Source organism: Gymnogyps californianus, chromosome 1 (assembly GCF_018139145.2).
Source record: "Gymnogyps californianus isolate 813 chromosome 1, ASM1813914v2, whole genome shotgun sequence".
Classification (NCBI taxonomy): Eukaryota; Metazoa; Chordata; class Aves; order Accipitriformes; family Cathartidae; genus Gymnogyps; species Gymnogyps californianus.
In genome coordinates this window covers 3059861-3083281 of record NC_059471.1, presented here as the reverse complement: position 1 = coordinate 3083281, position 23421 = coordinate 3059861, and the positions used below count along the sequence as shown (strand labels likewise).

Sequence of the window (23421 nt, the reverse complement as noted above, 5' to 3'; positions counted from 1 at the left end):
ATGCTAATATTCCCAATTATGCTAAAAATTCAGGAAGTTAGAGTTTTCTGAAAACTAGGATAAAGCTGCCTTTCAAGTTTTCCTCATACAAGTTTACAATCTGAACAGTCTGCATTATTTCTGATCTTTAATCAATAAGAAAACACAAATACAATTAGATCCCCAGAAAAACACTGGGAGTTTAAAATTGAATTTACTGGCCTTTTCATAAATTCACTGCAGGACTATGAGCAAGTCACCTGTCTTTTAAAGTCTATATATGTAAAATAGGAATGATGCTGACCTATCTGCTTGAGGTACCTAAAAAGTCAAATTAATGCAAATTGTCTAATATAAGGTGCTACAGAAGTGCAAAGTATCAGTATAAGTTGCAAGAAAACTTCCTTTAAAATAAACCCACTGGGGAAGGAACGATCATATTTTTGTGTACCAATTCAAAAAGACCGTAAAAGGAATAAAAGAGCACTCAGTGCAAAAAACCTAATCTAGAATAAATATCAACAAGATTGTGAATGTGCTGTGCTCACTTCACAAGAGAGAAGTGCTTTTTTTTTTTTTTACCCTAATAAACCATGTTTGATCACCTGTATGTCTGGGTTTACCCTCCCTTCCCTTCTCAGAGCCGTAACTTACCAGTGGGAGTAGTGACCAGTTTAGTTGTCATGATAGTCCCATTACTGCTAACCACCATAATAGGTGAATTGCTACTGCTGGGCAAGGTCGCTGTAACTGGTTTGGGAAGGATTTTACTGGGCTGCACCTGTTGAGTGATTATTTTAACACCTAGGAAAGGAGAAAGGTCACTGTTAAAATACAGGCACGAAAAGTTACTTTCTGAAATGCTTTCTCAGACCAAGCCCTGGTGGGCAAGTAGCCTCACAAGGCTTCTGTTCTGAGCCCAAGTATTCTTGATCCTGAAAAGAATTTTTTTTTGTTTGGGTTCGGTTTTTTGCTTGGTTTTTTTTGTTTATTTTGCAAATAACAAGACAGTCATCATCTTTTGCCTTTCATGTGCCTGTTTCAATTCCTAGCTACTCCCACTGAGACATGGGATTCCATTCCAACATTAATTTGTTGCAGTGATTTTTAACCTTTTCTGGTCCATGACTCAAAAAATAGAATGTTTCCCAGGAACCAACAGGTTACAACCAATAGTGAGTCAGTTCATATACAATGAACCATCTAAAAGAGAAATAGTTCTTCATCAACTTAGTCTGTAAATTCTAATGTGTCTTAATTAGCCTAGTTGAATTTCATCCCTCTGAATAAATTTTAAAAAGTTTTCTGCACAAAGAGTATTAGTGGGCGTAAGGAAGCAACTGTGACCCTGGCTAGGGAAGGCTGCTTTAAGTAAACTGCTCTCTCTCCTCTTGATTTACTGGTTATCTTGAAGCCACAAAGGAACTGGGCTGAAACAAGCTCTGAGTAGAATCAGCAAGAACAAAGGATGAGGACACCTTAGTACAGCAAGGATTCTGCTCCCTCTCTCTCGATTTGTGTAGTGGAATGGGACCTCTGCAAGATTCACTTCTCAGTTGCAAACCAGGAGATTCATGTCATCTGTTCAACAGCATATCCAGGACACTTGCATCTTACGTTCTGTTCCATGACGAGCTAGATGTGTTGCATTGTGTTGGTCAAATGCCATGAAACACCTGAATTAATCCCATCTCAATATAGGCACTCATATTTGTACACAAATATTTCCAGGTGAACAATTTTGTCCACTTGGGACATGAAACATCCTCCGGAGATGTTTTCTTCTTTCTACGTTGACTATAAAAGCAGTATGGAGGCAAGTAAGCTCCAAACTTAAATAATGAAGTTAGGAAAGAGAAACTGAAGCCTTTGCATCATCCAGACACAAAATTGGATAAAAAGCAAAGTCTCTGTGAAAATGGATTCACATCTTCCAGAAAGAATAGGTATCAGACGGTATTTCCAAAGGAACTTTAACTAAAAAGCACTTTGAACCTAAACCGTGGTAGAAGACAAGGAGTGAAGCTCTTATTGATCAAATATTGCTCAGTGACTGGAGGATGGAGGCCTCTTATCTGTCTTCATTAGTAGATACTTTTTCTTAGGCAATGGTCCTATCATCCAAAAAGAAGTTTATCAAAGGACAGGAGTAGGGCTGTTTATTTTTTCATTCTATGGCCTATTTTGATTCTTTGCTCTAAATAGTATGAATATAAAATAATAATTTTACTGCATGATTAATATAAAATATGGACATAAAAATACTTTGCACTTTTATAGCACTTCTTCCTTTAGGATTATTTAACTTTGCAAGCATTACTTCTTACTACAGCTTATGGAGATAAGAACTGTATTCTACAGCAGAGTAAAGCCAAGATAGAAAGATTACGCGACTTGCCCAAAGTCAACTGAATGAATCAATGTTACAAAAAGAATCCAGTCCAACTTCCGGTCTCAGATCTAATTGTATTTGTTTTGACAAGTACCTCAAAAGTAGGTTTTGATTTCTGGACCCAAGAAAAGAATTAAAACATGGATTAACTTCTTTTTTCCAGTTGATACAGCTGAACAGCTCTTGGATCTTCAGAAAACTGGTGTCTTCCAGGTTGCCAATCATGTTACTTTTGAAGATATTTACGTACCTTTCAATCTCTAAAGGTAAAACATTTATTCCTAAAGCATGGTCTGTAATACCTGAACCAAACAAGAAGAGTGACAGAACCATATCCTTCAATTAATGTTAGCTGAAAACATTAAGACTTCCTTCACTATCTACTTATATCCAGGTTTAATGCCAAATCTTGTACTCAAGTAATTCTGCCTTAATGATAGCTCCCCATACACATTTTGGGATCGAATTCTGCCCGACTTTCTTGAGTTGTGGTTAGACCTCACCAATCAGCAATATGACCCAAGATTAACTCCAACTACCTGATTCCTGTTTGATCTGAATGGTGGGCTTGATGCCAGGTGGCAACTGAGATTGCTGTGGCTGCTGTTGAGCTACGGAAGACTGCACCAGTTGTTGTTGCTGTTGCTGCTGCTGCTGTTGTTGCTGTTGCTGCTGCTGCTGTTGGGCCTGTTGTATTTGGTGCAGTTGCTGTTTGGGGGACTGCTGATGTTGTTTGGGAAACTGTGCTAAGATCTGAGTTGGATTCCCAACCAAACCTTTTGGGGAAGGTAGTCTGGTAGAGGCAACTTTAATTGCTGATGTAGACACACCTGTGAAAGAGTAAATGGGTTAAGATCGAATAGTGCAACACGAAAGAAAAATATGACAATTTCTAAAGTAATTTTGCATTTAAACTATCTTTACTACTGAAAAATGCACAGATACACATGAGGGAAAAAAACTGCCACAGAGCAGAAGTGCTCTGTTCAGAGGCAAGGAACCTCATACAAATTTTCACTGCGGCAGCAGAACAGCAGCTAATGGAAAGACCACAACCCCAGTCTCCTTCCTGCACCTTTTGTAGTACAAATAATTCACAAATGTTTTCAAAGTCTGAGCTTTAAGCTTCAAGAAAGCAAAATATTTATAGTAAAAATCATGACTACAAAAAGCTAGGGATATGAGGATGACAAATATCAAACCCATCAACATTAGAAGGGAGTATCTGTTAGTAAGCGCAATGTTATTTTAAAAGAATGTATCAAGTAATGGTATGTGATTTAGAAAACTGTGGAACACACGTTTTTCGTGCTGATAGGTTAGGTGATCTTACAAGTAATAAAGTGATTAAAACAAGTTTGCAGTAAGATGGAAAGACCAAGTTCCCAAATAAATCTTAATACTTATTTCTGTCATTCCCTTATATAGTTGTCACATTTCCAGCAAAATTTGGCTTCATCTATAATTCTAAACTGCACATCCACAAGTATCAAAAAAGACAAACATAAAGTCCATGTCCTATGAAGGCAGTTTTTAACCAAGTTCCAGTTGTAGTGGAAAACAGAAAGAAAATCTCCTGTCTTACTTCTCTACGTTTACAGATGGCAGTGATAGTGATAAAAATCATAATAAACCACAATTCTGGCAATCTAAATAAGCAACCCTTTTCTCACTGCATCATCTAAGATGGTTTCTCCATTTCCTTGGTCAGCTGTTTTCATTCATGAATTTAACTTTCTTCACATTTGGAGTGATTATCAGTTTATGTCACAAAATGTTTCACCAGCATCTTCTGCAATGACACTGATAGTCTTGAAAAAAAACTGTTAGAGATATTCCACTTAATGTATTTTAGAATTCTAGCCTCTTCCAGGATCAAACCCAACTAAAAATCCACAGTTCAAACAATATGAAAATCTGCTGTAAGCCCTTGTGCTCTGTAGATTAGTAACTTCAGGACCTGATTAACAGAAGCAATATGGAAGGCAAAATACCTCCTCAGCCTTGATCTGGTTGCCCCACTTTTTGTAGAATGGAATAAGAATGGAAAATACGGACCAGGAAAAACTGCAGTGTGACACTTGTCATTGTCAGGCACAGTATTTTTCAAGTGCTGCTCACTGAGGCCCTTTCATTCATCCACAGCTTCCCTTCCAAATGCTAGCTAGTGGCTGTGGAGCTGAAACAGTCAAGCTAGCATGTGTAGTTGGAATTAGAAATCAGAAAGCTAGGAATTTTAATCCAGGTCTACTCACGTCTTAGTTTTCAAGGACTTGAAAACTGACATGCTGATAAAATACACAGATAAAAAGGTGTAAACATTTCTCTACCTTTCAGAATTGTCATCGAAATTAGTTACCACAAGAAACATTCTAAAGACTGGGCATGTCAAGCATAAGTTGTATTTATTTGATGTTAACTTTGCATGTTTTTGTAAATCAGGCTTTAAGAGAAGCAATCGTCTTCAAATATTGGAAACACCCATTTTCCATGCATCAGATAGGGTTCTTAAAGCCAGTCATTTTGAAGCTACGGTGTTTTAATGCTGCAAGTAAAATCTTTTCAAAATAAAAAGCTATGCCACACCGTCTGACCACATTCTCTTTAAAAAGAGGATCTGCATATTAATTGTTGAAGTAAAGAGGAAAAGAGTTCAACAAGTACTTTTGTGGGGTGTCTTGGATTAGTTTCATCAGTAGACTTCTTTCACGTCTCCTGTGCTTTACTCATCATATGTAAACATAAAGTGCACCTCCCCTACGTTATTCTCAAAACAAAGTCCAACTTATCACTGAAAGAGCTTTTATAAATACAATGTTATTGCCGTACCTTGTGCTACTGTTGACATAACCACTGACGGTGTTGATGATACTACAGCAGTCACAGCAATAGTATTTGCAGTACAGGAGGGAGTGGAACAGCTACTGCTGCTGCTGCTACTGACCAAAGAGGACTGAGAAGCAGTTATAACCACTGGTTGCTTTTGAGTAGTTGAGGCAATGACTGATGTTGGGACAAGTTTCGTAACTGCTGCATAGTTGTGAGACTTTGAAAGGATGTTGGGTACAAAAGTTGAGCTTGGAGAGGTGGTTACTATTATCACCTGAAAGAAGAAAAAGAACAAGAAATTCATTTGTTCTTTGCATTTATTTAAAAGCACAAAATTTCAGTAATATATCTGTCTACGTGTACTTAGTTTGAGGGATACATGTCTATTAAGACCATTTAAGAGTGTCATAATCACATTTGCTGGCAACAAAAAATTTCAATTAGTGTGAGGAAGTGGTGATAAACATTTCCTTAAAATTAGAAGTTCTTTTGAGGAAGACAATTACTATCTAATTAAAGTAGAATTCTCTCATGTCTGAAGGCAAACAGACAGGAATGAACGGCTTGTCTGCATTAAACTGGGCCAGGAAGCCTGAAGCCCATTTTAAATGGAATTGAAGGGATTTCCAGCAAGTTTTAAACACCATTCTCCCAAACCTTGCACATATATCAAGAAATGGCAATGAGAGAATAGATGATTTTTTTTTTCCTCTTTAACAATTAACAAGCAGTTGCCGAGTCAGTAATGGGAAATATTTTTGATCCACAAGGCTGTAAACAATCAATATTTCATCAGTGAAAAAACTGGTTTAGGTTTGAAACAATTTCTGCTTTAATCAGTGCTCTCAATAACAAGAAATTCTTTCTTATCTGTCTGAAAACCATTTGTCTAAAGAGAATAAACATTACCCCTAGCGTGAGTTACAATTACAACGCCATGAATCTGATCTGACATAGAAAAACATAGAATTCATTATAACATTGGAAGAGGTCTGTTCTTATGCAACTGACCTAGAAAACTAAGCATTTCTTAAGTATTGAATATGGGGACTGTTTACATAAAGAGATTCCTTTTATTCTGCTTACATATACCTCCTGTACTTACAAACACACAGTTAAAATAGAAACACATAGCACAGAAATACAATGTATTTTCAGTTCACCATGCAAGAATATTGAGAAATTGTTTAATAATGCAATTGTCCCAATAAAAATTTCATTTATTAAAACCTTGAAAATTAAAACTTATTAATGATTTGTTGTAACAAAAGCAGACAGAAAAGAAAGTACAGAAGGAGCAAAGAAAACCTGGGTCAGCTCAAACCGAAAGTCTTACACTACTACCCAAGGACTACTGAAACCTTGCCTGATACAGAAAAGAAATAATAAGATAATGGCACCAGAAATAGACTTAAGTGACAGATCAAGCAGTAAGAGATTAAGCGTTCATAATTTGTTTAGGAAAAAAAAAATAAAATAAAAGAGATAACCACACAGATGGAATAAAAGCGGCAAATTTCACCACCATTGCTGCCCCTGCCTCTCCTCTCACCCCAGTGCTTAGTTTTATGGTCCCAACTACTTAGCTAAGCCTTTAATATCTTGATCTGAGGAAAACCAAAACCTTACTACCTCCCCGAGCTACAGCAGGCTGACCACAACTGACCAACGCCTGAAGGACAAGGTTTCCACATCTGCTGCTCTACAACTTTATTGCATTCTCCAGGCAGAACGTTTTCTCTGCGTCACTCTTATTTTTGCCTTCTGCCTAACCTTGATTTAATCAAAACACCCTTCTGAAATTGCTCTTAGGCTACAACCATGCAGACGAGCTGAACACGACACAGCTTTATTCTGGTACAAGGCTTGCAGGTGGAAAGATCCTACGATGTGGCCCTGGAGTTTTATCCTGTTTCTTAAACAGTCAACACTAGAAATACTTCCCAAGTGTTTGAATTTTAGGGCCTGCTCCATTCCACCTAGGATAACTAATTTCAGAATAAAGTCAAAGGACAACTGGCAGTTAAAAAAGGCAGATTATTCACATTAAACTTCCTATATAACCCATAGTGCAACAGGGCAAGTTCAGCATCTCAACTAAGTACAGATATGGAGGATGAATCTGGGCATAATCACGACTCCTGAAGACTGTTGTTCTTCATTCAAAGACAGAGATAAAAACTGTCAGTCCAAGATCATCACTTAATAACACTTTATTTAATCACGCAAGGGAAAAAAACTTGTAAAGCATTATAGTTCAGCAATGATTGCTGTCCTGTGACTAAGCAGGTTTGGGTCTCTTTATTCTATTTCTTCGTTCAAAATTAACACAGCAGAACAAAGTGTAGTGATCTTCATGTATGAAGTATATCCAGAAAACAGAATTTTCGGGTAAAAATTTAAAAGTATTAAAGCTCAAATCACAACAATTATATTTTTGAGATACTGTTTTCTCACATATGTTAAAATGATCAAAGTAACCTCATCATGGGCACCAAAACTGCATCACATCTTTTACAGCAGAAAGACTGCCTGATTTAAAAAAAAAAAAAAAAAAAAAAAAAAAAAAAAAAAGGCAAGTTGCTCTTTTGCTGTTGTTGATTTTAATTGTTATGGTAAAAACTAATTCCTAACATACATTGAAGTTAGTCCTGTCAGCTGTATTTTGAGACGTCAAAACCTAGTCCCTGAAGAAAAAAAGGCATGAACTGCCAGAAGCTTCACTAGCTAGATTCCTTCTGTGTCCTAGACAGAGGACTTTATTATAAGAGAATCCAGAAATTGGAACTGTGACATTATTAGTTGTTACGACAAATCTTCCTCCAACCTACTAAAATGTCAAAACAATTCAGAAAGCTGGCATGAAGAAACGAAGAATTTCATTCATATCCAACAACTTCACTCCTATCCAACAGCACTTGTTTAAAATAGTGCATTTCCAATTTGAGTGTAACAAGTCTGACATTTAATTTAAAATTACTCAAAGGGATTTCTCCCACCAAAATGATCCAGTTATGTATTTTGGCATATCTAAATCCAACAAAAGAGGGCAGTGTGACAAGTTCAGACACAAATGCTACTATGGCTCCCTAATGAAACAAGCGATGATTTTCCTATCGCAGGTTAGTAAGAGTCAAATAATACTATGCAAAGCAACCTCTAAAATTTCCATGTCAGAACAAGCAGAGGCACAACTGCAGAAAAGACCCTATCAACAGTCCATTCTATTCCTTTTGGAGATTTAATACACTCCATCTTTAACTACCATGATATAACACTCAAACTTAATATAACACTACAGACATTTAAGGCAAAAAAATTCTTCCTGCACAAAAGATGAGCCTAACAAGAGCAACAGGATGGGTAGGTTAAGCCCTGTACTAGCTGTGGATTTGCTGCATTGGACGCAGGACATTTTATTTGATGGTTTATGCTCACTCACTAATTTCTATACATGTATTCAGAGATGAAATTTCATTAAGGACACTGTTAAAGAACAGTGAATCAAATGAAAGCATCAAAGAGCTCTGAAGTGGGAAAAGGCCAGAAAGCAAGATCTTTATTGCACATTACTTCAGTTAGTCTTCCTTGGTTTTAAAGTTTCCAAAAATCGGGACATGGGAACTCTGCTAATCCAAATAGTCATAAAACAATTAAGAAGACTAATAGAACAAATACCGTGTGAAGGTTTGAGCTCAATAGTCAAACTCTCACAGTTGGAAAAAAATTGCTTGTTAGCGGCCAGCCTACCATCAGTCTGTCGGTATCAAGGCCAAACTAATTCCACAGACCACCCTCCCCCCCAAGCCTGCCTTAATTAACAACCATACCAAGAATGAACTTGGTCTGAGCCATTAATCTTTTTTTTAAATCTTAAGAACAAAAAAGCAGACGCATCTGAAATGCTTCCTAAAGCATGGGAAAATAGTCACGCCATAGATCAGGCACGTAAAAACCTCAGTCAAATACAAAATTTCAACACGGAAAACCTTTTCCACCCACTGCACTGTGGTGAAAGCTGGGCACACTCAGCTGAAATAATGCAACTGACTTTGACCACTGTAACACTGTTAATGGAGAATGAGAAATGGCACGCTAGTACTGAAAGGAAAATAAAGCCCCCCATTCTTTGATCAGCTCCAAGAATAAGCTTTATAGACCCCAAAAAACTAGTCTCTAGACAAAAGGCTTGGCAAGGGAAAGCCCATGCCACCTCTCCTAGAATTCTACTACTGCAAAGAATAATTATAAATAAGGAAAATAGAAATAAGAAAGATTACCTTTGACCAATAGTTGTTACCATCTGAAGGTTGTTCAGTGGCCTATGTGATCCAGTTCTCAGTGGACTAGTGTCCATATCACAAAACCCAACACCACAAATGGTACTAACTGGCAACCTTGTTGGCAGTCTCACCAGAGAGGCCAAGAATTGAATGAGCATGGAGACTGAATCCCCTCTCATCCCTAGAAGTGGTCCCTTCAGGTCAGGGTTGAGGCACATTGGTGGGGCAGTCTGGGGGAAGCTTGCACTCCCGCTGCCTGTGCTGTACCTGTTCTGTGGATAAAAAGAGGGCTTCAGTCTCCACGGCTGTCAATCCAGGTCCCTTCACACACAGGTGAACTAAATTCATACAAGAGTTTGGTTTTCTCTTTGTTCGTTTTAAAGAGGGATTACCTTATCCCAAGTGCAATCCTTAAAAAACAGCTAGACAGTTCATAGAAAGGAAGAGTCAAACATCACATCTTATCCATTGATAAAACCAGAATACAGTAACATTTGGCAGCTTCCCCCACATACCTTCTGTGTTGTCGTGTTTGTTGTCTGTGTTGAGGGCTTAGTGAAGGTTATTTTCACAGGCGACATGTGTGGTGGTAAGGAGTTGGCAATGCTCTGCATTATATTACTCATCTTGGGGCTGCCACTTACAGGCACTGTGATAGTTTTAGTGACAGGAGTCACTGCCTTCGGGACTTCTTTCAGGAGAACAGGGGAAGAACTAGAAGAATTCGTTCGCCGTCTTTTGCGGGGCTTTTCATCGTCATCTGAGCAACTGACACCTGGAAAAGAAGTACTTTTTCTAAATTATATTTTCCCCATCTGCAGCTCTCAGTGCTTTCTAAAATACTACAAACTTGCTGAGTCTTATACCCACTTTCAAATAAGATAAAAAGAAATAGAGGATAAATTACACCTTACGGTCACAGCTAACCTGTATCACACCACAGATGGTCTTAGTCCTCGACATAGACCACACTTAAAGTGCCATAAAGCAAAGAAACAAACCCCAAAACCCCAAGCTACTCAGTTACTGGGTTACTTCATTCAGTTTAAGAGATTAAAAGAATGTAAGAGCCAGTACAGGGATTTCATTCTGTGTCCAGAAGTTTAACTACAGACACTACGCACACAAGGGGTTTGGGATAACATCATGCACATTTCAGTTTAAAACTTTACGCTACATTACTGTTGTTGCTGCCGGTTTTGTTTACAGCAACTGGACTACTGAAGTTTATCCTCTTCTAGTCTTCTCTGATTTCAACCTTTGTACCTACTCTCGTGCCATGCTTATCATTACAGTACCCTTCTCCCTTTCACCTCAACACAGCATCTTCAGATCCTTTTTTTTTTTTTAAATGACGTAGTTTAATTACGAAGGTCAAACCCCACTTTATGAGCTTCTGCCTTGTTTGGTGTGTTTTATGAAACAGATATAAAACAGCACCTAATACACAATCATGAAAACCAACAGAAATCCAGCCTCAAATGTGTTCATTCTTCCTCACAATCATCTACTGCACACATAGGAAAAAAGTCTGCTGCAATATTCAGCTGAGCAATGGATAACCCTTTCTGCAGTGTGATCAACAGATCCTAAAACCACGTGAAACCCTCCTAAGTAGGCAAAAGGTTCATAAATTGGTATACATTACAGAAAGACATAGTTTAATTATCTTGAAAATCTCTTACAGCTATTGGGTAGCATTTATGTTTACCAAATTAACAAGTGTTAAACAATTAAAAAACAGAGATATGCAGAAAATACACAATCTTCCTACACAGAACAAGACTGAAGATATTGTTCTGTATGCCTGGGGCTTATAGACAAAAAAAGCTGTCACGGTAAAAAGCGGTCTTGCTGGTAACCCAAGCAAACTTGGTTGGCAGTCAATCTCTAATTAGGGTCAAGATCTAATTATGGTCAATCTCTAATTAAAATAACTAAATATTCTGGCATTCGAAAAGTGAAGATGCAGGAATTACCATGGACAAGAAAGTGCCCAGGAGCACAGCAAGTGATTTCTGAAAAATGGGATTCTCTCTTAGTACGAGTACCAGCTCATTTGCCGGTACACTTCAGAAGGCTGACAGTTGTATCCACACAAAGATGGGAAACTGAACTAGTGAAGAGAAGCAAAGGCTCTATTTTAAGTTTGCTTTGAACTCCAAAGAATAGTTTTAGCTGGCTGTAGCAGTACAGATGAAGCATGGATCTACAAGTCCGGGTTTCAAAGCTCTAATCAACAATTTACTTTACGGCCCTGAACAAGCCCAGCAGTGATTTCCATCTATAAAGAAGAGATTTGGTTACATGACTTTAAGGTTTATTACGAACAGGCTTTTAAGTATTACTGTGAATGCACTCTGTAGACTTACAACTGTGAGGTCACTAATCACATTGAAAATGTGCAGGAATTTCAGAATCTCAGAATCCATCTGAATCAAAAAATCCACAAGCAGCTAGGATGTTAGGACACAGCTGTTATTTTGGTGGGTCACCAAGAAGTACTGAAGAGAAAGCTGTTTGTGGTCCTCATCCACAAAAAAAAAAACCCAACACAGAAGTGAGAAAGTAAGATTAAACTAGCAGAACATTATTTTATGTTAAGTACAGCTCATTTCATCTCCTGTTTTCACTGCTGGGGTTCTGTAAGAACATTATTCCTATAATTTCTTGTTAGAAACTGCATTTGCACAAAGTTTTCCACAAGCATTTAGCTAAAAGGTAATACAGTTCGACTATAACTCACACTTGACAAGCAAGGAAGCAGAGGCACGGAGAGGTTAATGGCTCAATCAGACTGTGACTTGGATGAGGTCACGCAACAGATCAGTGGCGAAGTCACGACTATAACTCAGGCCGCCTGAGTCTGCCCTTAAGCAGGTTTGTAAAAACAAACGTGACTGATTTAACACATTCTGAAAGACTCATGATTCCTTAAAAAAAAACAACAAAAAAAAACCCCAAAAAACAAAACCCCCCAAAAAACCCCAACCCCCCCCCCCCCCAAAAAGAAGCACGCAAAGTGGGGAACAAATGAAATCTAGGGATGGACGGAATAAAAATGAGAACCTTTCATCCCTCTTATCGTGTGTCTAGACTGGTTTTGTACTCATTACCATTTAATAATTCAATAGAGGTCTAAATTAAATTTTTAAGAGGTTAAGAACATTTTTCCCTGAATCTTTAAACTAAAGCTGAGTGATTAGTGCATTAAATCAGAAAAATGAAAAATCTTAATGTAATGGGTTCCGTGGGTTGATACAGCCATTAAAGATGGTGGTTTGCAGGTAACATTATATTTATGTACAACGTGACATTTCTGACTAGCTGGAAGTTTATACAAACATGCACATATAGCATAAAGATTAAAATAATTTTTTAAATATTAAAGGTATCCACAGCAAGCATAAAAATAGCACTTATCAACTTCACTACTAATCTTTGTTTGCCACCTGCATTTTGAAAGACACCAAATAAGGACAGAAGGAAACATTTTTAATTATTAGTTAAATAAAACTACCTTTGATGAGCTGGGCATATGTATGAGGACGTATTCAGCTTTTAGAACTAGCTGTTTTATTAGCCAAAGAAAGAAGGTGGGGGTGGACAAGAAAAAAGACTGTTTCTAGACGTTATGCCCTGGATTTCCAAATTTAAATACATGAAGATGGGTATCCGGTGGGATTTCGTACGGAGTTTTCACAGTTGCCCAGGAATGCAAGCCTCACTAAGATTCGCTTCCAAATAAATCACAAAATGGCCAGACATAGTTAATGTAAGCATATAAATGCTTGCCAAACTACTGTATTCTAAAAAAGTCTACGTCAAGTGCAAAAATGGAAAGGAGAGACCTTTTCTAACTCAAATAAGTGACTACTATGCATTATTGAAGCAGAAGGAAGAGGGAAGTCCTCTGCAGAAGCAACTAGCAGAGCCACCTTAAAGACAAGTTCTGAAGAAGCTGGATTAGAAATCCACTGATATACAGCAATTCCTATATTTTATTGTCAAAATACTTTTCACTCTTGTTGTCCTTGCCATCACTGCTCCCTGCAGCATTTTACAGTGAGTGGATTTATCCTGAACACAATTTCTCTGAAAAAGGGAAGCAATAAATTCATTCTTTAGACTAAACGAAGGCATAAAGGCATTAAATGACTTGCCCAAGGTCAGAGTGTTTAACTCGGTCCATGCTTCAGCCACAAGACTGTCCCTTTCTTTCCCTTTTGTTAATCAGTCGCTAGTATCACTTACTTTTGACGTAAACAGTACTTCCACTTGGCAAGACGACTACATTGGAGGCTGGACTGGCGGGTCTGGGGGACTTCACTGTTGCTACACTGCCACTTGGAACAGGGGTAGATGTTGGGGTTGAAGTGGTACTTGTGTAGGAATAGCAAACCACCACTGAAGAGGAGAAAAGACACCTTCCATATAACTGAAGTGCAGAATCCCATTATTCTATCACTATTTTAACAACTGAAATGGAAGCCAAAGACTTATTGGGTCATTATCCACATCTTTGCCTCTGCAATCCTGTTACTGTTGAATACTCCCCAGTTCGACCTAAGTATGGCCATGGAATTAAAGGCCTTCAAAGACAACATAGAAATCTAACCTCCCCTCCTCCCATCCCCAGAAATCTGTGCTGCTGATTCTAGATTTTTTTATTTGTATTAATCTGATGGTTTACTTTACAATTTGTTATTTTTCATTTTAGCATTAATTCAGTATTTCAATCTTTTTGCTTTTCTGTAAATGACCATATCGAGACAGGTTACTTATAGAAAATAGCTAGTGCCTCTCCTCAACAGTACATCAGTTGAAGAAACCAAAATATTCCTTCAGTAATGAACAACTGATTTTGCTGATCAGCTTTTTTAAACTATTGCTTATAAGTAATAGTACAATGATCCAGTATTTGTCACAAAACCAGAATAAAACAGCCTGTTTCAAGAAGTGTTACACATTCTCCAGCTGCACGAAGCATAATTCGAGCCTATTCAGCCAAGCTAGACGGAATGTGTACTAGCACTATTTAAAAGGCATAATTAAAAGCAGAAAGCAATCTTTTAACTTGTTAACTTGGTATGTTTAATCTGAAGTAAAAAAAAAAAAAACAAAACAAAACCAAAAAAAACAACAAAATTTTCTTGACTTTCACCAAAACCTCCTTACATCCTTCAAATAAAGTGTTCTGAAACATCTTTCATCACGCACAGAACTTTAAAAAATCTTAAGCCATCGGTCCAAGTTTTTATAGTTTACAGAGCTTAACAAGTTAATCAGTGAATTTCCCCCTCACTTCCTGGCAATTTGTTTTTTTTTTTTTTTTAATTTCAGTTGCTAGTGTGCTCAGTAACACAAAGCTGTCAGATTTATGCTGCAGATTCCGCAAAGGCATCTTTTAAAAAAAAAAAAAAAAAATTTTTTTTCATATGTCTATGAATACTGTTCAATAAGATTCAGATTTAAAAAAAAATAGTAACACTTAAAATCTAAGATAACCATTTAAACTGTGATATTATTTTTATATTCCCATAGATTGCAGTAGAATCCCAGCCTTCTCTCACCTTCTTTGTTTCCGGTTTCTGCAGGAACTGGAAGAGATGCGTTGTGCTGAACAGCTGCATTGGCAACAGCATTAGCGGTAACAGTAAAAGCTGTTTGTGGAACAAGCCGTGGCATCAGCGGCACCAGTCGACGACCTTCTATAGACCATTCGGAAGAGCTATTTGGTCCAGACATACTAAACAGAAATGCACATTCTGTAAGTATTCTGCCGAATTTCCAAAATACTCAGTACTCTTATTTAAGTCCCTTTTTTTCAACAGTGAAAGTCTAAAAGGCAGTTTCTAAAGACATACTAGAGCAATAGTCTTCAACTTTCTTCATTTCATGAAAGCCATTACATTTTTCCCACCTGATGTAGAAATCCTCCCATAAAAATTTAAGAGTTGCTCCTTCTTTTACTGTTTTGTTTTACAGAGCCCTTAAAGGGCCAGAGGTGTGTGGATGTCATACTCAAAACCCCCGTATTACATTAGCTACTATTCAGGTAGAGTTGGTACACTCTCTACTTCTGGATGACAAAAATACCTAGACATCCAATAGATTTCATAAAAGACCACTGAAATTGATTACGTTACAGGGAAAAACCCTCAGCTTCTAATGCAAATCTTGTTTTACCTGAACAGAAGAGTTTCTCAGACTTATTAAAGTAGTCCCAAACAAGGTAACAGAACATGAAATGATTTAAATACACCCTGAGCATCTTCCTCAACAGAAACCAGGCTGCTGCTCTAATTTTCTCTTAGCCTTAGTACTTACACACAAACTGGAATGTTTCCAAAAAATGCTGTTCTTATCTAGATGGAGAAGTGTTTCTGTTTATGACTGTTTTACATGAGTCATTTGTCAAATCAGCAAAACCAAAATGGGAAATTACTTTTCAATGCTGTTACCTTCTTAAGCAAATCAACCCATTTAATGTATTAATATATTCTGAAAAACAACTTCTCACGTGAACTACTGCAAGCAAATTGCAGCAAAAGCTACCACAAATTAGTTCGTAAAATACAGAGGATCCGCTCTGTTGTTAAATCCTGATACGCTTCAGCATTCTTCATACATATTCATACAGTATAAGCAGAGCTACATCAGCTGAGGTAAAAGTACATTTTTAAAATCAAAAATAAGACTACAAATGTTGCATATAGCAAAGCTAGCAAAGTCATCTTTCCTAACGAGTTAGAGAATTATTTAAGTCAAATACTATATTACCAACCATCACTTACAAAGAATTACCACAGGAAAAATAAAGACACGTAGCACTTCACAATTGCACCTTGTCTGGATTATAGTATCTCATCCATTTGAAGTTCCAACACCTCAGGACAAATTTTATGCTTGTTCTGTAATATGCTAAAAACAGAACTACTACTTAAAAAGGAAACTCGATTCAAGAAAAGAATCCTGATTTGACAATTAAATGCTTATTTTTCATTATTTTCTTCCCCTTTCTTTAAAGGAGTGTAAGGAAGTAGTGTTTTTTGTTTGGTAAACAGCGTATTTCTAACTCTTTAAACTTGAACGTTAGAACACTAAAATGTTAAATGTCCTTTTGCAGCACTAAAACAGTATGCTGATTTTGGTGAGTCTTGGATCAGACAATTGCTAACTCCAAGCGGCCTGCTATGTGTATGATTTCCTTTTCTTCTCCCCATGACATCTAAGCTACAATAGTCAAACTTAAAAATCAACGGTTGTAACACAGAAAAAGAAAAAAAATATACAGACACTTACAACCCAGCTCTGTTTAAAGACAGTCTTAATAGTGAGACTGTTAAGTAACTATCAAAGATACGTAAGGACTTGCCCTCTTGCTGCTCTCCACCTCTCAAAATCACGTGGAGCTTGCGAAAGCAAACGCAAGGAGGAACCAGCCCAGTTGATGCCAGCACAGCAGCTGCATCAAGCAGAGAACAGTGGACACTGATGTCATCAGCTAGCTTGCTGCAGTTTTTTTTACTCTGACCATTTTTTCCCCCCTCTGTGCTGATACACTGGTTTCCACTAATCTCTGCCACCTTTCTCTCTCTTTGTCTTTCTACGTAGTTAAGTCCCTCTTAATATAACCTTTCCAAATGGATTTAAATAAAATTAAAAGGTAAAACAAAAAGCAAACATGTTCATTCTGCTTATGGATTTCTCTATTTTCTCCACTCTCTGTTTCTTCTGGTCTATCTTACAGAAAGCTCTTCATGACAAAAGACTTTCTTATATTGTACTTGTGCAGTGAATGGGATGCCTTCAGATCCAAAATGCAACGGTACTAAATAACTGTTTCTACTTCCCTGATGTAAATCTGATACAGTAATTCCTTCATCCACACACTGTTTTAACTACTGTTCTTTAAACCACCATCAATCTTCAAAGTTCTATCGTTCAGTTAAGGCATAATGGATTTTCCAAAGGGTACCTTTGGAAATCACGTAGAAAATGACCTGTAACTTACTTGTGTGCAATAGTCGTTAGTCGTTCATCATTTACTGCTCTCCGAACTTCAGCACGATGTCGCTCCGTTGAAATACTATTTAAAAAAACAGCAATATATTTTAGTCAGAGGGAGACATGAACATTTATCTAAAACTTCTAGCTAAAATTAAACTTATGAATAATCTACTCAAGAGACAAAAGGGAACAAGCAGTTACATTTAAGAGATTGTCACTTAACTTTTGCTATCACAGTGAGAAAGAATTAATGTATTATTGTTCAAAAATATTACCGAAGAATAAAAAGAACATTACTGTTCGTAGGGTACCCCTGCAAAACAGCTAGAATTCAACCTCCTAATGAGAGCAATAAATTTAAAGCATATGGTAGAAAAATTTGCACAGAACGTGCAGCGTTCTTTCTTGATGTAACTTGGGCCCAAAGACCTTGAAGTCCTACTTTGATGAAACTCCAAGCTAGCGCACACTCACGAGCTAGCTGTAATCCTTTTAACACTCAGTATCTCACAAAACACCAATAAAACAGTAAAGCTTCAGCCACAGCAGCACAGTTGTTTTCCTTATTAAAAACTCAAAGCAGAATTGGAATTAAACCTCCACAAGATGGAGAATTAATTCTCTAAATTAAGATTTGCTGTGTGATACTAGTGATAGAAAAAGCACGCAATACCTTAAAAGAAAACAGGTCATCAGATCTTATTTTAAAAAGGTCAGGGTTACCTAAGCACTTTAGAGAGTTCTCCAAGAAGATCCTTCTTCTCTTTCGTAAGGTCTCCCTGTGCACGTAAGGCACTGATGACACCTGCATATGCCTCCAGTTCTGAAGAATTAGAGCAAATAGTATTTCTATTTAATGCTCACAGCAAAGGAGAAAAAAAAAAAAGTTATTTTCAGTATTACTGACAGTATTCTATTAATTTTCAAAATCATTAAGAGGAACATGTCTTTCAATTATTTAGCGCTTTTCAAAAGAGATTGATGATTTAGAACTCTCTCAGTCAATTACTCTGCAGCGTACAGCTTTTCTATGAAACAATTGTATCATCACAGAGGATTATCTCGTTTATAAACCCAACCGAATATTTCGAGCTCTCTCCGAGCTGACAGCTCAGCCAGAAAGCTTGAAGAAACAGTCCCCAAATTTGGAGAGCAGCTCAGAATTCTCTAGAAGGAGGAGAAGAAAATCTTTAACACATATCATTATTACAAGTTCCATGGAAAAGCTAGGCTTGAAAAAGAAATACACTATCAAAAGAACAACTGATTTTTTTGTAATGCCTTTCCTTAATTAGCATGGAGAACATCAGCTCTAGTTTGTTAAATACAATCATCACAATCTTTTATGCCCATTTACTTGATATGTACAACTGCTTGAATCTGAAAAGAATGCAACACTGAATTAAACCTGCTCAACACAAAAGAAACAATCCAGCTAGTCTTAAATGTAGAGCCATGACGAAGATTAACTCACAAAAATACAACTCTGATTTAACGTAAATTTATAATTCCAGGTGACCTATGTAGATGTCACGCCATCGGTGTTTTAAAAAATAGAATAGTTAAAGGCTACTGAAACTTCTGAATTTTGTCTTACTAAGCAGGGTGAAATACATCTAATGCAAATAATGGAGTCTGCTAATTTGCCAAAGAATGACTTGCTATTCTAGGCTTAGAACAGTTTAAGGAAATGTTACTGAAACTCCTGCTTTAAACCAGAAATACAAATTCTTTCGATACTTACATAGGTGCCTTTCATTTGGCACCCCCATGTCAGCAGCCAACCCAAACCAAGCCCACAACAGATCCCAGTTAACTAAAAGCAAGAATAAAAGGGGCAGGCCAAAACCTAACACCTCTGAAGTTTGCTGCAAAAGAAAGACTGATGCTATTCTGAAAAGCTTTCAGTTTAGGCTTCCAAAGAGCTAATTTACAAATCAAATCAAGGAATTGTGCTGAAAAGAAGTCCTGCTCTCCTGTCCTGATTAAGCAGACAAAACACAAAGCAGAGTCACTTTGGTTAACTATGCAGCCTGCACAGGGATGCTGAGTGACCTACAGAAGCGTTTACAGCTTCAGTTATAAAACATTTGCTAATTAATGCAACGGTTATTACTAATATCAACATTTATTTAGACAACCATGTTACAATATTTAAGAAACTAATTATTTTCCTCTGTTAACAACATAAAGTAATTCTCAGATACAACCGTATAATTATTTAGCAAGGATAGATTTTTTTTTTTTTTTCCCTTCTGCATTTTTAATAGAGATCCTCTACCCTGGGGCTTTAAAAATGCACATTCTGGCCTTTTGGAAGCTAGTAAAGATTACGGAACAGCTGTAACTAGCTTCCTCACCCTTATGTCTATGTAGCAATCACTAACTGGCGCACTCTCTTTCCAACACAAAACACATCAAACAGCCGAAACAGGTTTCGCAAATAAATATCATTGTTTCAAGTGCAAGGTGCTACCATCATCCCCTTATGCAGTTCTAAACCACAAACGCCGCAGAACAACGCTAGGTACTGCACACCTCAGGATGCATTTCAGCCTCACCTACACCATTGCATTTCACTGGTGACAGAGTACCCCGCTACTGCTGAACAGTGAACCAAATAAGATGTTGGGAAAAGTGGGGCTCTCTAAAGCAGATGAATATTGCTGGACATGACCATCAGACAGCTATTCGCTCCCACTGCCCATGCTCCTTCACCCTCCAGTCTTGTGGTGCGTCTATTTAAACTGAGAGCTTCTCTACCCTGGAAGAGACACGGCTGCTACAGGCTCTGATCCTCTGTTACGCTGGCAGGGCCCCCTTGTGGGGACACAGCTCATGCCAGCAAAAAAAAAAAAAAAAAAAAAAAAGAAAAAAAAAAGATTTATTTTTTATTTTTTTTTTTTCCTGTCAGCCTAGGTTATGTCATTGAAGGAGGTGTAGCTGCAGTTCTGTTTGGCTCAGCTGCACCAGCAAGGTTCTGCCAGCACACCGCCGTCAGCAGGGGTGGAAGTTTTTTTTTCCACGCTTCTAGCCAGCAGAGCTACGTTAACAAAATTTAGTAGCACAGATCCGGTCCAAATCTTCTGGCATCTTGCACTTTCTCCTAGTTTTCGTACTTCTTGAGCCTCGCTTAACACCTAGGGCTGTCACCTTAATGGATGTACAGCTTATTTGCAATGTGGTGTGCAACATCTGCGTCACTGTCTGCTTCAACAGAACACAAATCCCAGATTCTCAAGAAATGAAATAAAAAGGGCAAGGCGAGGGAAAATAAATTCTCAACTCTCAGAAAATAAAGTGGATGGCTGCATAACATATGAGAACCTTGGCACAGTTAAGAAGTACAGCACATCATCTTTTAACATTCAAGTAAAATGAGAACAAGAAAAGCTGTGACTTGACGGTCACAGGAAGTTAGAGGGAGTCTCAACTTTCTTCCTGACATCATCTCCTAGACTATGCTCCTCAGAAGAAAGTCTGAAAAGAAACCTAAGGGTTTTTTCTTCCCTTCTAATATTATGCATCATTTAACTGGCAAAACCCCTGAACTAAATAAAAAGAAATTCAGCTCTAAGAACTCAAAAACGACTGCGCAAGATCAGATCAATGGTCTAACAAAGGATTCTCTCTCCTGTGGTAGCCAAAAGTGGATGTGTGAGGAAAGTGTGAATACTTTTATTACCTTCCAAAATACAAAAGCATGTCTCCTTGTACACATATATTTACAAGGACAGAGCACAAAAAAATCTCCCAATATGTATCTATTGGGCAGGGGTCTTAGATATTGAACTACATTTGAAACAATGCAAAAAGCTCCTGTTGTTATGACAGTTAAGTGAGAACACTGTTTTCACACTTCCCTGATAATTTGTAACTGCAAATCACAAACCATCACTATTTTTTTCCTCCTGTTTCAAGTCTTTACAATAGTACCTTTACCACTTGAACTCAGACCCACAGTGCCAATTAAACCAGAGTTCCACGATTTTTTTTTGTACAAAAGGTGTCTAATACAGAATTGAAAAACAAACGAAGACCCTCCTCTCACAGACTATCCCGTTGCAGGTTAACAGTCGTAAAAAGAACAGCAATGCAACACTGCAACATTGAGGCAGAGATGGACTAGAACATCCATGAGAGATTCGACCAAACCAAAACAATTCTGCTCTATTCATTTTGTTCAGGCAGAGAGCATCTGCCAAACATCATTTTAAGCCAGGGCTGTCAAACCAATGACACATGCAAAATGCAGGAAATGACTTGTAAGTTGCCTGTAGACATATTAAAGTATTTCATGGAAGCAGCAGGCAGGCAAATCTTAAAAGGGCAAACATACAGACCCACAAATTGTATCTTACTGTACCCAGTTTGCGAAGGATCCTCTTGCATTCATCTCTGCTGAGATCCAGAAGAGTTGGCCACACCACAGGCATCTTTCCCTTGTGTCTGCGCTCCCACAGAGCTCAGCCTCGCTGAAAAAGGAATATAAACGCAGTAAGTGCAAGTCCATCATTTATTGATTTCCCAAGCCGATTAATGTAAACTCTCCTCAGCCTGCTCACAACTCCACCGATACATTCGCTCCCATCCCCGCTCCAACCTTTGTAATGGCATGCTTTGCCATGCAGGAATTCAGCAGTTTCACAAGGGCATGGACTTCCTATAGTCTCTTGCTCAGATCCACCACCCAAGCCTTTTTACCGAGTTTCCTATCTCCTTCTCAAGCCTTTTTTTCATGCTGAAACGCTCTCCGAATTGATGTTCGAGTCTCCTCCCTCTCTTTATGCACAGAGCACCTATTATAAGAACTCTTCCAGCTAACCGCACGCTCCCCCTTCCCCCCGGGGAATGCATTTAGCACTAGCCTATTATATGACAGAATGGCAAAAACACCGTGAAAATTTGCCTTCCACGTACCAACGCTAGCCCCGCAAAAAAAAAAAAAAACAACAACCCAAACACGGGAACACCCCCTCGCCCGATCGCACCTCGGCGAGATTCCGGGGGTGGCGGGGAAGGAGGGCGCATCTCCCCGTTGCAACGAGGATAATAAAGGAAAAAGAGGAGCCGGAGACGAGCGGGGCCAGCCGGCTTGGGCCAGCCGGCGGCCGCGCCGCGCTCCTCGGGCAAGGAACGGCACAGCGTGTGCGGCGGGGGGGGTGGTGGGCACCGGGAACAAAAGCCCCGGCGCCGTCGCACCTTCCAGCGCGGGGCTGGAGGGAAGGAAGGAGGATCTCCTACAAGGGCGCCCGGAGGCAGCCGCCACCCGGGGACTCCCCGCCCGCCCTTCCTAGGGCCTCCACGGCCCTCAACGCGGGGGACCGGCGGGAGCCAGCGGCGCCGGGTCCCCGCCGGGCTCAGGGGCGGCCGCCCCCGGGGCCCCCACCGGCAGGAGGGAGGGAGGGAGCGGGCGGGCGGCGGCCGCTGTTTCCCCGCACCGGGCGGAGGGGCAGCGCCGGCGGCCTGAAGGCGGGGGACGGGGCGCTGCCCGCGGGCCCGGGCCCGTGAGGGGGCGGCGGGTCCCCGCCGTCCGGGGAAGGGGAGCTGCCCCTCTCCCTGAGGGGGAGCGCCCCGGGCAAAGCGGGGAGGCGTCGGCGGCGCTTGCCGGGGAGCGGGACCCACCTGCCCGGCCGTGCCTGGCACATCGAAAGGCTCCTCGGCGGCAGGGCCCCTCCTCCCCCCCGGTGCCGCTCTCGGGTTTGTTTAGTGGCGGCGGCGGCGGCAGCGCTTCCCCGGGCCAAGATGGCGTCGGGACACACTGCCCATGCGCGGGCGCCGCGGAGCACGCCGGGAGTTGTAGTCCCCGTTCTCCCCCCCCGCCACCACCCTCCTGCGAGTGAGGAGATGGAAGAAACGGGTGCCAAGATGGCGCGGGGGGCGTCGCGCATGCGCGGCGGCGCGGAGCACTCCTGGGAGTTGTAG

The 23421-nt window shown here is 39.4% G+C and overlaps 1 protein-coding gene across 1 annotated transcript in view; it reads right to left on the bottom strand.

Annotated features, from left to right (window-relative positions):
* Positions 1 to 23162, bottom strand: part of EMSY (EMSY transcriptional repressor, BRCA2 interacting) — a 39440-nt gene extending 16278 nt beyond the window's left edge. Inside the window, exons 1-10 of the mRNA XM_050896563.1 lie at positions 23122 to 23162; positions 21863 to 21971; positions 18220 to 18319; positions 17501 to 17575; positions 15057 to 15232; positions 13738 to 13890; positions 9999 to 10258; positions 5201 to 5474; positions 2911 to 3201; positions 634 to 783 (exon numbers count right to left, since the gene is read on the bottom strand). Coding sequence (XP_050752520.1) covers positions 634 to 783; positions 2911 to 3201; positions 5201 to 5474; positions 9999 to 10258; positions 13738 to 13890; positions 15057 to 15232; positions 17501 to 17575; positions 18220 to 18319; positions 21863 to 21932 — 1549 coding nt within the window. The 5' untranslated portion in view covers positions 21933 to 21971; positions 23122 to 23162. The remainder of the gene's footprint in view (positions 1 to 633; positions 784 to 2910; positions 3202 to 5200; positions 5475 to 9998; positions 10259 to 13737; positions 13891 to 15056; positions 15233 to 17500; positions 17576 to 18219; positions 18320 to 21862; positions 21972 to 23121) is intronic.
* Between the last annotated feature and the right edge of the window lie 259 nt (positions 23163 to 23421).